The sequence below is a fragment of the Cololabis saira genome, chromosome 8 (genome assembly GCF_033807715.1).
Source record: "Cololabis saira isolate AMF1-May2022 chromosome 8, fColSai1.1, whole genome shotgun sequence".
Taxonomy (NCBI): domain Eukaryota; kingdom Metazoa; phylum Chordata; class Actinopteri; order Beloniformes; family Belonidae; genus Cololabis; species Cololabis saira.
The window spans coordinates 32,903,394-32,914,756 of NC_084594.1; the positions used below are offsets into that span (position 1 = coordinate 32,903,394).

Sequence of the window (11,363 nt, forward strand, 5' to 3'; positions counted from 1 at the left end):
TTTGCTATGTACTAATCTATAATCACATGAATATTGAGAACATACTGTGCTATCAATAGTAAGATTACTAATTTGGCAGAAAATGTATATAAATATAAATGTTGCAGCTCGTTCAACAAAAATAATTATTAATTTCCCCTCTTTTCCTTGTCTATGTTTTTGTTTTTTGTTTCATTCTAACGATCCACATTTCTGTTGATTTTTGTTGTAAAAACTTTGGATGTACTTCAGGAGAAGAACTTTTGAGAGTCAGATTTTATCTATTCGCCCATCTTGGAAAGATGGCAATACACTTTGTCCAAGATATAACAAAAATCCATAGGCCTATTAAGTTACACTATGAAATGCAACAGCTCGCTTGATCACTGCAACCGAACCTTGGGTGTCTTATAAACGCAGAAGGGTTGGGCACTTTGTCTGCATGACACAAAAATAGATGAATCAAGTCATAACATAATCGGAAAGCAGGCGCTGCCTTTAAAAGGGACTACAAACTGAAATGTTCTGTATTGTACAAATGATGGGGTTGTTTTTTTTTTTTTGTTTTGTATTTTAAACAAAATTTTCTTCTGAAGATTAACCGCTAAATCTATCTTTCTAATAAAAAATAAATGTATTAAAGCAAGAAGTTGAAAATCTTATCTCGAAAATGAGCTGAAAGCAGCATAAAGTGGCTACAGTGTTAGATGAAATGAAAACGTTGTTACTTTCCAGCATTGGAAGTGCTTGTGCTGTGATTAAAAAAGGAATACTGATGCTAGAGATGAAATCTTAAGCAAATACTGGAACTATGTCGGCCACCTGCTGTGAAATCTGACAGTTGCGGGAGATCAGGGAGACACATTGCCATGTGCTTTTTGCCCGTCTGTTTCTGAGAGAGCTTTCTGTGATGTCGAGACTCTGCCGTACATTGACTTGTTCCCTTGTCGAGCACGAGTTCGCCTGCGTTTGTGCTGTGAACTTCCTTCCCAAAGAGAGACGTCACGTTTATCTGCGGTTTCCCCCGGAGAGCTCCGATCTTTAGCCAGCAGTCAGAGGCTCGTGTGTGAGAACGCGTGTGTTCCCAAGAAGATGGGGGGGAGAAACGGTCCGAGATTGGTGTGCATGTGTCTGCGCATAGGTGTGTGTCCTCCAACACTGATGTGTGCTACACTCTTGTAAACACTCGCCGTACCAACCCACCCCCCCGGTGCAAGGCCAGGGCGCAGATTAGTCTTGTTGACTCGGCAAGGACAACCCTGTTAAGCGCAGGCGGTGGGGGAACGGATCCTCAGCACGCACGCACGCTCGCTCACGGGTACCCACGTCCACACACGCATTCATTTGCAGAGCACATTCAGAGGCAATTGCTTTGAGGCTCATTAATTTCCAAACATATATATCCGTTTCCACAAAGCTCCGACTTTATGTAATGTAAGAGCAGAAAACAGCCGTGCATGTCAACGCATCTGCCACAGTTGGACGCCCTGTCCTCGTCTGCTTCACAAATCCCCTCAAACTCTTAACTGTCATAGACTGACACTGACTGACCAGTGCTGCACCTCGGTAAGCCTATATTTCATAAAGCCCCTGCTCAACTGATTTATATCTCATTGTATCATCCTCCTGTTCTTTTTCAGCAGCACTGATCAGCCAGAACATTAAAACTGAGTAACCCTGCTCACCGTATTACCGTGCAACACTCAGCTGGGGAAACCTGCATCCTGACATTCAGATACTCGCCACCAACCTAGATATTTTTGCACACACACACACACACACACACATGTCAGCAGCACGTCCCTTCAGCAGCAGCCTCTTCCAGTAGGACAGCAGTGGAGCCAGCAGAAGCTGATTAGGAAGGGCCTAGGGACAACAAAGAGCCTCTGTGGAAAGCCAGTTCACTTCACAAAGACCCCACGCCACAACCTACAGGCTCCAAATGATCTTCTGCTAAATTCCTATTATGAGCAATTCCAAGAACCCCTCAAATGACCTTCAAATGGGTGTCATTCTGTAATGGCCGATCAGACAGACGGGACGCAGAGAGGAAAGAAGGTTTTGCTAATTTGATGGAAAAAATTTCACTTTTGTAAGAACCACATGTAATTTTCAGTTTATATCACATCATGTTGTTTTATGCCAAACAGAAACATCTGCTGTATAAATTACCTGGATGTTGTGTGCAGAATATTTTTCGGGGCAAAATGTATTCTTGTTTTAAATATTATTTAAACAGGGCAAACTACCAGATGGTTTCCACTTATTGGCCGATAAGAGGTTAGGATTTCTAAATTTTAGGACAGCGTTTTATTCTTTTTTCCATTTTGGCGATATATTATCTTTGTTGTAGTTTGATGTGCTGCGAGATCAGTAGGAGGGCTTTGCACTTAACCGGGTTCCCGGTACCTTCCACGGTGAATGGCGAGCGATTTAATGGCTTGCAACATTAAAGCGCAGCCAGAAATGCAAAGTGGCGTGCTTTGCACAACCTGTTTTCGTTATGGCGTTATTACAGGCAAGCAGGCCAGATGGTGCAAAGCAAGATGCTGCAGATGAAGTCCAGAAATAATCGAACAGAGGCATTTACTCTGTGCTCTGAAAACAAGTGTAGGCTATCATATTAGCCTCTTAACTGGAGCGCTACTATATCATAAGCAAGAACAGCTTGGCAGCTCCTCTGAATGTTAGTCAAATATTAAACATCAACGGTTTTTACCATAAAGGGATCAGATACATGGTTTCATTATTATAAATATGGAGTGTAATATGGAGTGTATACATACATATGTTTATATATATATATATATATATATATATATATATATATATATAAGAAAACTCAAATATCCTATCTCAAAAAAATAGAATATTCTGGGAATCTTAATCTTAAACTGTAAGCCATAATCAGCAATATTAAAATAATAAAAGGCTTGCAATATTTCAGTTGATTTGTAATGAATCCAGAATGTATGACATTTTTGCTTTTTTAATTGCATTACAGAAATTAAAGAACTTTATCACAATATTCTAATTTTCTGAGACAGTCCTGTGTGTGTGTGTATATATATATATATATATATATATATATATATATATATATATATATATATATATATATATATATATATATATATGTATGTATGTATGTATGTATGTATGTATGTATGTATGTATGTATGTATGTATGTATGTATGTATGTATGTATGTATGTATGTATGTATGTATAGATATATATATATATATATATTTGAAAGAAAGTTGTGCGATTAACACAGAACGTGACCTTTGCTTTGTGTGCTTTTTCGGAGCAGAAAGGGACTTTCATGATCCATTGCTGTTTTCATGCACAACTGGTTAGACAGGATTAAGAGCCAACAGGAATCCCATTGATGCTAAACGGCGTTTCTATTTAAAATGTGCTTTCCCGATACAAGTGTGTGAACTGTGTCATTAACGGTACTGAAATTATCCATGCTTCGGCTCAGCGGTAAAAGTTGTGTCTTTAACACAAGCCAGTGGGCAGACGTATCGGCTTATAATAGGCCCACGTTAGCATGAAAGCTTATCCGTTCGGTGGAATTCAGAAACTTTTCTCTGATGGTCTTTGCATGCATTTAGAGCAAATGTGCTTTTAACTGGCAGCAGCTCCGACCTTCCGACTGTGACCTTCTCCCTTCCCTTTCAGAAGACAGAAAGCTGTTTGTGGGCATGCTCAACAAGCAACAGTCAGAAGATGATGTGCGCCGGCTTTTTGAATCCTTCGGCAGCATTGAGGAATGCACCATCCTCCGAGGTCCCGATGGAAACAGCAAAGGTGAGTTTATTGCTGTTTATGACTTTGAGCCAGCAGACTCTTTCACAGGCTACTGCACAGAAATGTTTTTGCCTTTCAAAGTTGGTGACTTTGCAAAGTTCTTCCTAAACTCTCCGTGTTACGTGACCTCAAAGTAGGCTTTTTTCACAATCATCAGAGGAGCCGTTACGTAAGAATACTGTTGATTCTGTTAGTTTCAACCGAAAATACCATTGGAAGGCTCTGCCCGCAGGGACGAGAGATATAAACCACCAACACTTTCCAGATGAACCCCATTAACCTTTTGAGTCAACGTACATGGCTCTGATAAAGAGAGAGGGTGGGGGAGAAGTAAACCTCCTCATTAACCAGTAGGCCTCATGTCATGCCAGAAAAATGTCCTTTCAAAATGTTGTCAGAGTGCTGCACAAGTTCACTGCATGAAGTTCATCAGTGGGCTTAGCAGCCAATCAATGAGGCCCCATGATAACTAAGCCCGATGATTACAGTGCGCTTGATCATTCTGATTCCTCCGTGAAGCTCCATTAACAACGATTCATCCACCAGCTTACTCCGCTCAGAGAGCTCCACAATTACTGGGAACTTATTCAAATCCATCAACGGCGCTTGTCAATATTAAGTGACACCGGAATGCTGTGGCATTTTCAGTCCCGCCGGAGGTTCCCAGGATCGTTCGTGGAGTTATGAGTGTGTTTCACCTGCTTATTGCACATCTGACGCACATCTCCACAGCGTAAAGTGCTGTGTCATAACATATTTTGTTGCTGTAGTCCTGTAGGAGAATTTGCCCACATGAAAACATTATAATTTTTTCTTTTTTTGCATTGTTACTAAGAATATGTTCCCTTTGTTCCCACTCTCCAACTCATTTTCCGACGTCTGTGTCTTTAGGCTGTGCATTTGTAAAATACTCCTCTCATGCTGAAGCTCAGGCAGCCATCGGTGCACTACATGGCAGCCAGACAATGCCTGTGAGTATCCCGTAACTGAACTGAGAGAGAAAGTAGGTGTGAGAGAGGTGAGTCACTCAGGGATGAGTCAAACGGGTTTAATTACCTTCTTAAAGTTAAGTTATACTTTATTAAACCCAGCGAGGAAATGTGTCCTTTAGGTATGACCCAGCTGGATTTTTTTTTTTCCAAGCATGGAGCAATAACCGACGCTCGTAGGCTGTTTGCCTTGGCAGGAAATATATCAGGGAGGATGCGTGTGCAGCATGTGTGTGTGCAATCTACACGTACGAGCTCGTGTCGCGTATATGTCAAACCGCACTAACATGTGTGTGTGTGTATGTGTGTGTGTGGGTGGGTGGCGTACAGGGAGCCTCGTCTAGTCTGGTGGTAAAGTTCGCTGACACGGATAAGGAGCGCACCATCCGCCGCATGCAGCAGATGGCCGGTCAGATGGGCATCTTCAACCCCATGGCCCTGCAGTTTGGAGCCTACGGAGCCTACGCTCAGGCAAGACTCATAAAACATTTCTTTTTTTTTATCCACAGCTATTTATGCAATGAGTCATGGCGATTAAATGGTACGCTAAAGTCAAGCACATGTATTAATCTGGTGAAGCGAGAGAAGAGGAAGGGAGGTTGTGTCAAATTTTCAAAAAGGAAATGAGGAGAACACATTCTGTCATTTTCACAGCTTTTCCTAGTTATTTCCTGATAGGTTCTGCTTCCTGTGTGTGCTGGACCTTATTTCCTTTTATAGACATCTTCTTTCCTTTTTCTACTTGGCCATTAATTTTATTAGCGTCTACCCTCCTTTGCAATCCCCTCTCCTCGTGCGTCCGCAGGTGCAGCAGCAGGCAGCACTCATGGCGTCCGTGGGCCAGGGAGGATACCTCAGTCCCATGGCCGCCTTCGCCGCCGCCCAGATGCAGCACATGGCCACCATCAATGGCCTCCCTGGAGCACCGCTGACCCCCACGTCAGGTAGTCTGGGATGAAGGCCAAACGCTAAAGCACCACACAGAGATGCGTAATAATAGTAATTATAGTAAGATTATAAAAGTAAGATAATAATAATTATATTTATTTATTTTTCGTTTGTTTTTTCAAGCAAGATAAGAGTAGGTTGCATCCCTCTCGGCTGATTGCAGGCTATCGCTGGAACAAAAAAGGGGGAAATAGGAAGGCTTTAACAGGAAATAACTATATAACTATTTTATCGTAGTGTCCTTGGGCAAGACACCTTACCCACCTTGCCCCGTGTGAATGTGTTTGAATGTGTATGAATGTTGGTGGTGGTCGGAGGGGCCGTTTGGCGCGATATGGCAGCCACGCTTCTGTCAGTCTGCCCCAGGGCAGCTGTGGCTACAGATGTAGCTTACCATCACCAGAGAGAATGTGTATGGATGAATAATGATTTCTGTAAAGCGCTCTGGGTGCCTAGAAGGGCGCTATATAAATCCAAGTCATTATTATTATTATTAAAGTGTGAGCAAAAATAAGTAACTTACATCAGACCAAGTACAATAAACTTATAATGTAATAATGGATGAGATTTCTGTGAAAATTGTAAGCGTTATGATGCCAAGGTAGTAAAAGTCCTGAAACTCCCAACTTGATTCAACTTAGTGTGTCTTTAATTCTGTGGTATTTTTTACATCATCATCATTTGTAGAACTGTCAGGAGCAGCCATGGAAGGAAAAGGATGTTAATATTATTATTATTATTATTATTATTATTATTATTATTATTATTATTATTATTATTATTATTATTATTATTATTATTATTATTATTATTATTAATAATAATAATAATAATAATAATAATAATAATAATTGCATTTATCTTAAAGTCTAATGAACCTTGGGTTCCACTTTTGGAACCCAAGGTCAGTTTACAATGGTTGTATATAATTCATTCAATCCATTCATAATTGGTGATGCTAGACTACATATGTAGCCCTGGGGCAAACTGACGTAAACGGGGCAGCCAATCTGCGCCGACGGCCTCTCCGACCACCACCATTCATACACACATTCACACACAAGTGATGCCCCCACTGGAGGATGTTTCTTTTGTGTTTCTTTTATTCATTATAGTCATGCGTTCGAAAATAGCAATTAAAGGAGGGAAAATCTGATCTAAAATAAGTATGTGAGGCTGTTTAATGGAAGCACCGATGTCTGATATCCATGAATAAAGATAGTACAGTCCTTAAATGCTCTACTTAATCATTGTGGTGGCAAAATAGTGCACCAAGGAGCACAGTGGATGTAATGGAGATGTTTTACCCATAAATAATCTCTGCTGTAATTATTGTTTCTTGATATTGTGAAGGACTGCGTAATGACGGGATTATGAAAAGACACATTGTATGACTTGAAACATAAAGTGTTTTTTCAGCTACTAGATGCCCTAAATTTCCTTCGGGATTAATAAAGTATCCATCTATCTATCAATCTATCTATCGATCTAAAGCCTGAGATTTTGATATAATTGCTGTTGTGTAACCCCAAGGGCCTTACAGGAGGAAGAAATAAACCCTGACATTTAGTGTCTTCCCCGGTCCATTGGACTCCCCCTTCTGACATTTGCACGATGACCAGTCGGAGTAAAAGTGTTTTGTTTTTTCTTCTTTTGGAAAACCCCCCTCTCTTGTGTTTTTGCCTGTGTTGCATGTGACTGCAGGTGGCAGCACTCCCCCAGGCATAAGTGCCCCCACAGTGACCAGCATCCCCTCTCCCATCAGTGTAAATGGGTTTACTGGCATGCCGCCCCCCCAGGCCAACGGGCAGCCTGCAGAAGCCGTTTTCACCAACGGGATCCACCATTACCCCGGTAGGTTTACTACTCTTAGCAGCATGTGCACAAACATGTAAAAAGCAATCTCAGAAAAAAGAAAATGTTACTGCAAAAACCTTTGACGGATACAGTTTCATCTTTTGACTTCTTAGCACTGAAGGTCTGTAGAAAAGCAACCATTGTAAGAGGAAAGTGCTCATGCTGCCAGCTTGCATACATGAACAGCTTTGAAGCATGTTCAGGAGGCCGAGGACAAAAGAAAGCAGCAGAGTACGCTCTTGTGTCATGACCCGCGGCTGGTGCCTCATCGGTTCTGTTTGTGAAGAGGTGGAAGAAAAATCTGTCTACTTTCTACGCTCTTGTCTCCCCAGTGTTGCAGGAGGTGGTTTTTAGGGAGGACTCAGAGAAAAACGGCTTGGGCGTGGCTCCACGGAGTTGTTTTGGGGTTCAGGGTGGCTGCTTCCTCTCCTCTCTCTCTGAAGGTAGCGCTCTCCCCTTCCCACCCTCATCCCATTTCTCTTTCGACTAAAATGGTTCAGGACCATTTCAAGCCTGTGAGATCATGTTAATTAAGGCCATTTCTAAATTTTAGTTTCTAAACGTGACTAAATTTATTTTAAATTCTGCATAAAATGTTATTTTTCTACATTTGTATAAACAGAATGGCATACAGTAACTTCTAAAACCTGAAATGGCTACAGACTCATTATTTCTATCTGCGATATAGTGTTTTAAAAATGCTCTTATTGCATATGGAGGCTCTTGTTCCTGCCGATACCATTAATCGATTTATTTAGCAAATATCCAAAAGACGTTGGAGACTCTAATATCAATCGATAGAAAGTTTCATGGTCTGCTGGCTGAAAAGAAACAAGTCTGACGTTCCCGTCCCCACCCCTACCCCCCCATCATGTCACAAACTGAGACAAGGGAGTAACGTATGCCAGTGGCCTAGAGCAGAAATAAATCACAGGATTCTTTCATTTCACCTGCTGCAAGTTTTACAGACGCTTACTTTCAGCCCAAACCTCCTCCTTCTGGCCATTTGTGCCTTTGTTTCAGTGTTGTCGTAGGGCTAGAGTCAGTTCTGCATCTCTTCGTTTGTACGTGATTGTAGGGTCATCGGTGTGTCCGTGGTTACTGGTGTGTGCACGTGTGTTTTGTCAGTGGTGTACTCTATGTGCATATGTTAAATGTACAGATGGGTAGCTTTAAAGTCCACCATAGTTACCAGTTTAGGGTGTAGAAAGATGCACGACGTGTGAAGTGGTGGCAACAAGTGTGTCCAGTATCATGCTTACCGTAACTGTCTTCTCACCCGTGTGCAGCGTAAATACAAACTGTAGGATCAGTGTGATACTTGTCTTTAAAACATCTTTATCTGTTTCTTTTGTGCAAGTTGAGCCATGTGTTTTTCCTTTTATTTAAAAAAAATCGTGGTCCTTCAAAATTTTACTTTTCTGCCTTTCTAGAAATAAAGTGAGCTACTTTTGAAATGCTTTGGGAGGAACATTAAAGTGAAAAGTAAAAAAGGCCTGCACACACTGCAAGCACAGTGAGTTGCCTCCACACTGTTCGGCTCTCTAACCTTTCTGCTTTTCTCCCTCTGTCTATTCTTCTCTCCATCTCTCTCCTCCCGTTCATCCTTGTTATATATTACTCTTGCGTTCCTCTGTGCCCTCTCCTCCATCTACATTCTCTATGCCTCACTTCTTTGGCCCCTGCACACACACACACTCACACACCTTCATCCATCTGTGCTGCCCTACACCACCTCCTTCTTCCTGCCCTCCTCTCCATGTCTCTGTTGAAGCAGCTCAAAGTCCCACTGCAGCTGATCCTCTCCAGCAGGCTTACACAGGAGTCCAGCAGTACGCAGGTCTGTCTGTCACTCACCGCACAACTGATTTGTGTGTCTGCTAATACGCATGAATGTGTATTTGCATGTCTAACTTAGTCTTTTTGGGGGAGGAGGGGGAACACAACAAAGCAGAAGTGGAGGTGAGGATGAAGATATCAGTCCTTTGTTCAGATTAATATTTGGTTCATGCAGCATTCAGTGTTTCTTTGTTGTGTTTGTGCAACATGCAGACTCTTTTGTCTGTTATCTTATCGATCCTCTGCTGTGCTCCTGCATATATATCACATTGTTTATTTGTATCCTGGTGTGTGCAGCTGTCATGAGTGTTATCTGATCCGCTGTGTGTGTGTGTTTGTGTGTGTCTCAGCAGCCTACCCTGCTGCATACGGTCAGATCAGCCAAGCCTTCCCCCACCCTCCACCCATCATTCCACAGCAACAGAGAGAAGGTAAAGCACTCCCGCCACACTGCTGCAAACTAAATATATATTATAATATATAATAAATCTATACGTACATATTCAGACTGATCATGTTCTTAAGTGATTTGGGGTAAATATTCAATGTAGAAACACAGACCATTGTGTAAAGGTTTGCGATGATAACCCCAGGCTGAATAGCTCTGTTTCTTCTTGATAAATAGTCAAACAATAATCAAAGATAATGAGTTGTTAAGAGTGAATCATGTATGAAAGAAAAAGTATACTATGCACTTTGGAAATCAGCTGTAGACCCGCTGGTGAACTCAGCGACCCCTGGGCCAGGGACACTCATGCGTTAGACCTTACTGCCCTCTTGTGGAAAACACACCAAACAATGACAGTCGCTCATCAGCTGAGCGTTTATAATAAGAACAAAAAAAATCCAAAAAGTTGCAAATACGCAAACTTTAGTTTTCCCTTTTAACAGAAACTTTTAATGACCGGAGCATTAAAATGAATGCGAGCTGTTAACTGTAGCCGATAAACTACTCTGCACTTTTATTGATCAATGATAAGTGATGTATTAGAGTAATATGAGGAAAGGTGGCTGTTTGACTTTTGCTGTTACTCATTTTTTACAAACGCCGCCTATTAGCGAGTCTCATGGGGCTCTTGCACGGCAAAGGTTGCAGGCGTGTTCGTTTAGATCAGAGAAACTGATCAAAATGAAAAGGACCACATTTTCTGATGTTGAAACTGGAGCGTTGCTTTTGTGTCGATGATAATCATTAAGGATGCAACGTTTACAAACCCGCTAAAGATAAAGGCAGGCTCAAAATTACTATAGAAAATGTGGGACAGACTAAATGTTTCCTTGAAATTTAACAATCAGTTATTACTGCCAATAAACTCTCTGCGGGCCTAATTGATTGATGATAAAGCGTCGCTGTATCAAATATTGCTTTGATGTGTGACTTCAGATTTTCCTGAGCAGTAAAACGAGCTGTGGTTTTTGTGACACAGCCCCAGCTTTAACTTTGGCTAAAAACTTTGCATTCACACTGGAGCATAATATCACACTTCTTCACAGAGCAGTTATTATTGTTTCATTATTATTGTTTCAAATAGCCTGTGAAAAATAGAATATTGAAAATGCTGAGTTGAATTCTGTTTCAGCCTTTGTTTGTCGTGTATATGTGTTGCCTTTCTGTTCAACGACTTTCAGTCAAATAACTGTTAGGAGATGGAGACGGATTACTACACAACGGCCGTACAGCGGCGTCCAAAAAGACCAATTACACTTAATAGGCAGTGAGACGGGAACAGATGACCTGATAAACAAACATCTGCCATCAGTACAAAGCATCACAATACATTTTACTGAGCACTTCAATTATATTCTCACTGTTACGGCTGGATCTTCTTCTGTCAGGGTTTCCCTTTTTTCATCCTCGCCCGTCTTCCTGCTTGTTCCCCCCTCCTCTTACCTTTGCCCTTTATCTATCTCTTCTCTCTCGTCTCCGTCTCTG

General features: G+C 41.5%; 1 protein-coding gene across 15 annotated transcripts in view; it reads left to right on the top strand.

Moving 5' to 3' along the window:
- celf4 (CUGBP, Elav-like family member 4) overlaps positions 1–11,363 on the top strand; it is a 95,551-nt gene that overhangs the window by 79,374 nt on the left and 4,814 nt on the right. For 2 of the 15 annotated variants that reach the window (XM_061727797.1, XM_061727802.1), the window contains exons 4-11: positions 3,669–3,797; positions 4,689–4,768; positions 5,117–5,257; positions 5,592–5,730; positions 7,439–7,588; positions 7,924–8,034; positions 9,366–9,431; positions 9,781–9,861. In XM_061727797.1, coding sequence (XP_061583781.1) covers positions 3,669–3,797; positions 4,689–4,768; positions 5,117–5,257; positions 5,592–5,730; positions 7,439–7,588; positions 7,924–8,034; positions 9,366–9,431; positions 9,781–9,861 — 897 coding nt within the window. The remainder of the gene's footprint in view (positions 1–3,668; positions 3,798–4,688; positions 4,769–5,116; positions 5,258–5,591; positions 5,731–7,438; positions 7,589–7,923; positions 8,035–9,365; positions 9,432–9,780; positions 9,862–11,363) is intronic. The other 13 variants (XM_061727805.1, XM_061727808.1, XM_061727811.1 and 10 more) reach the window with 11 other exon arrangements.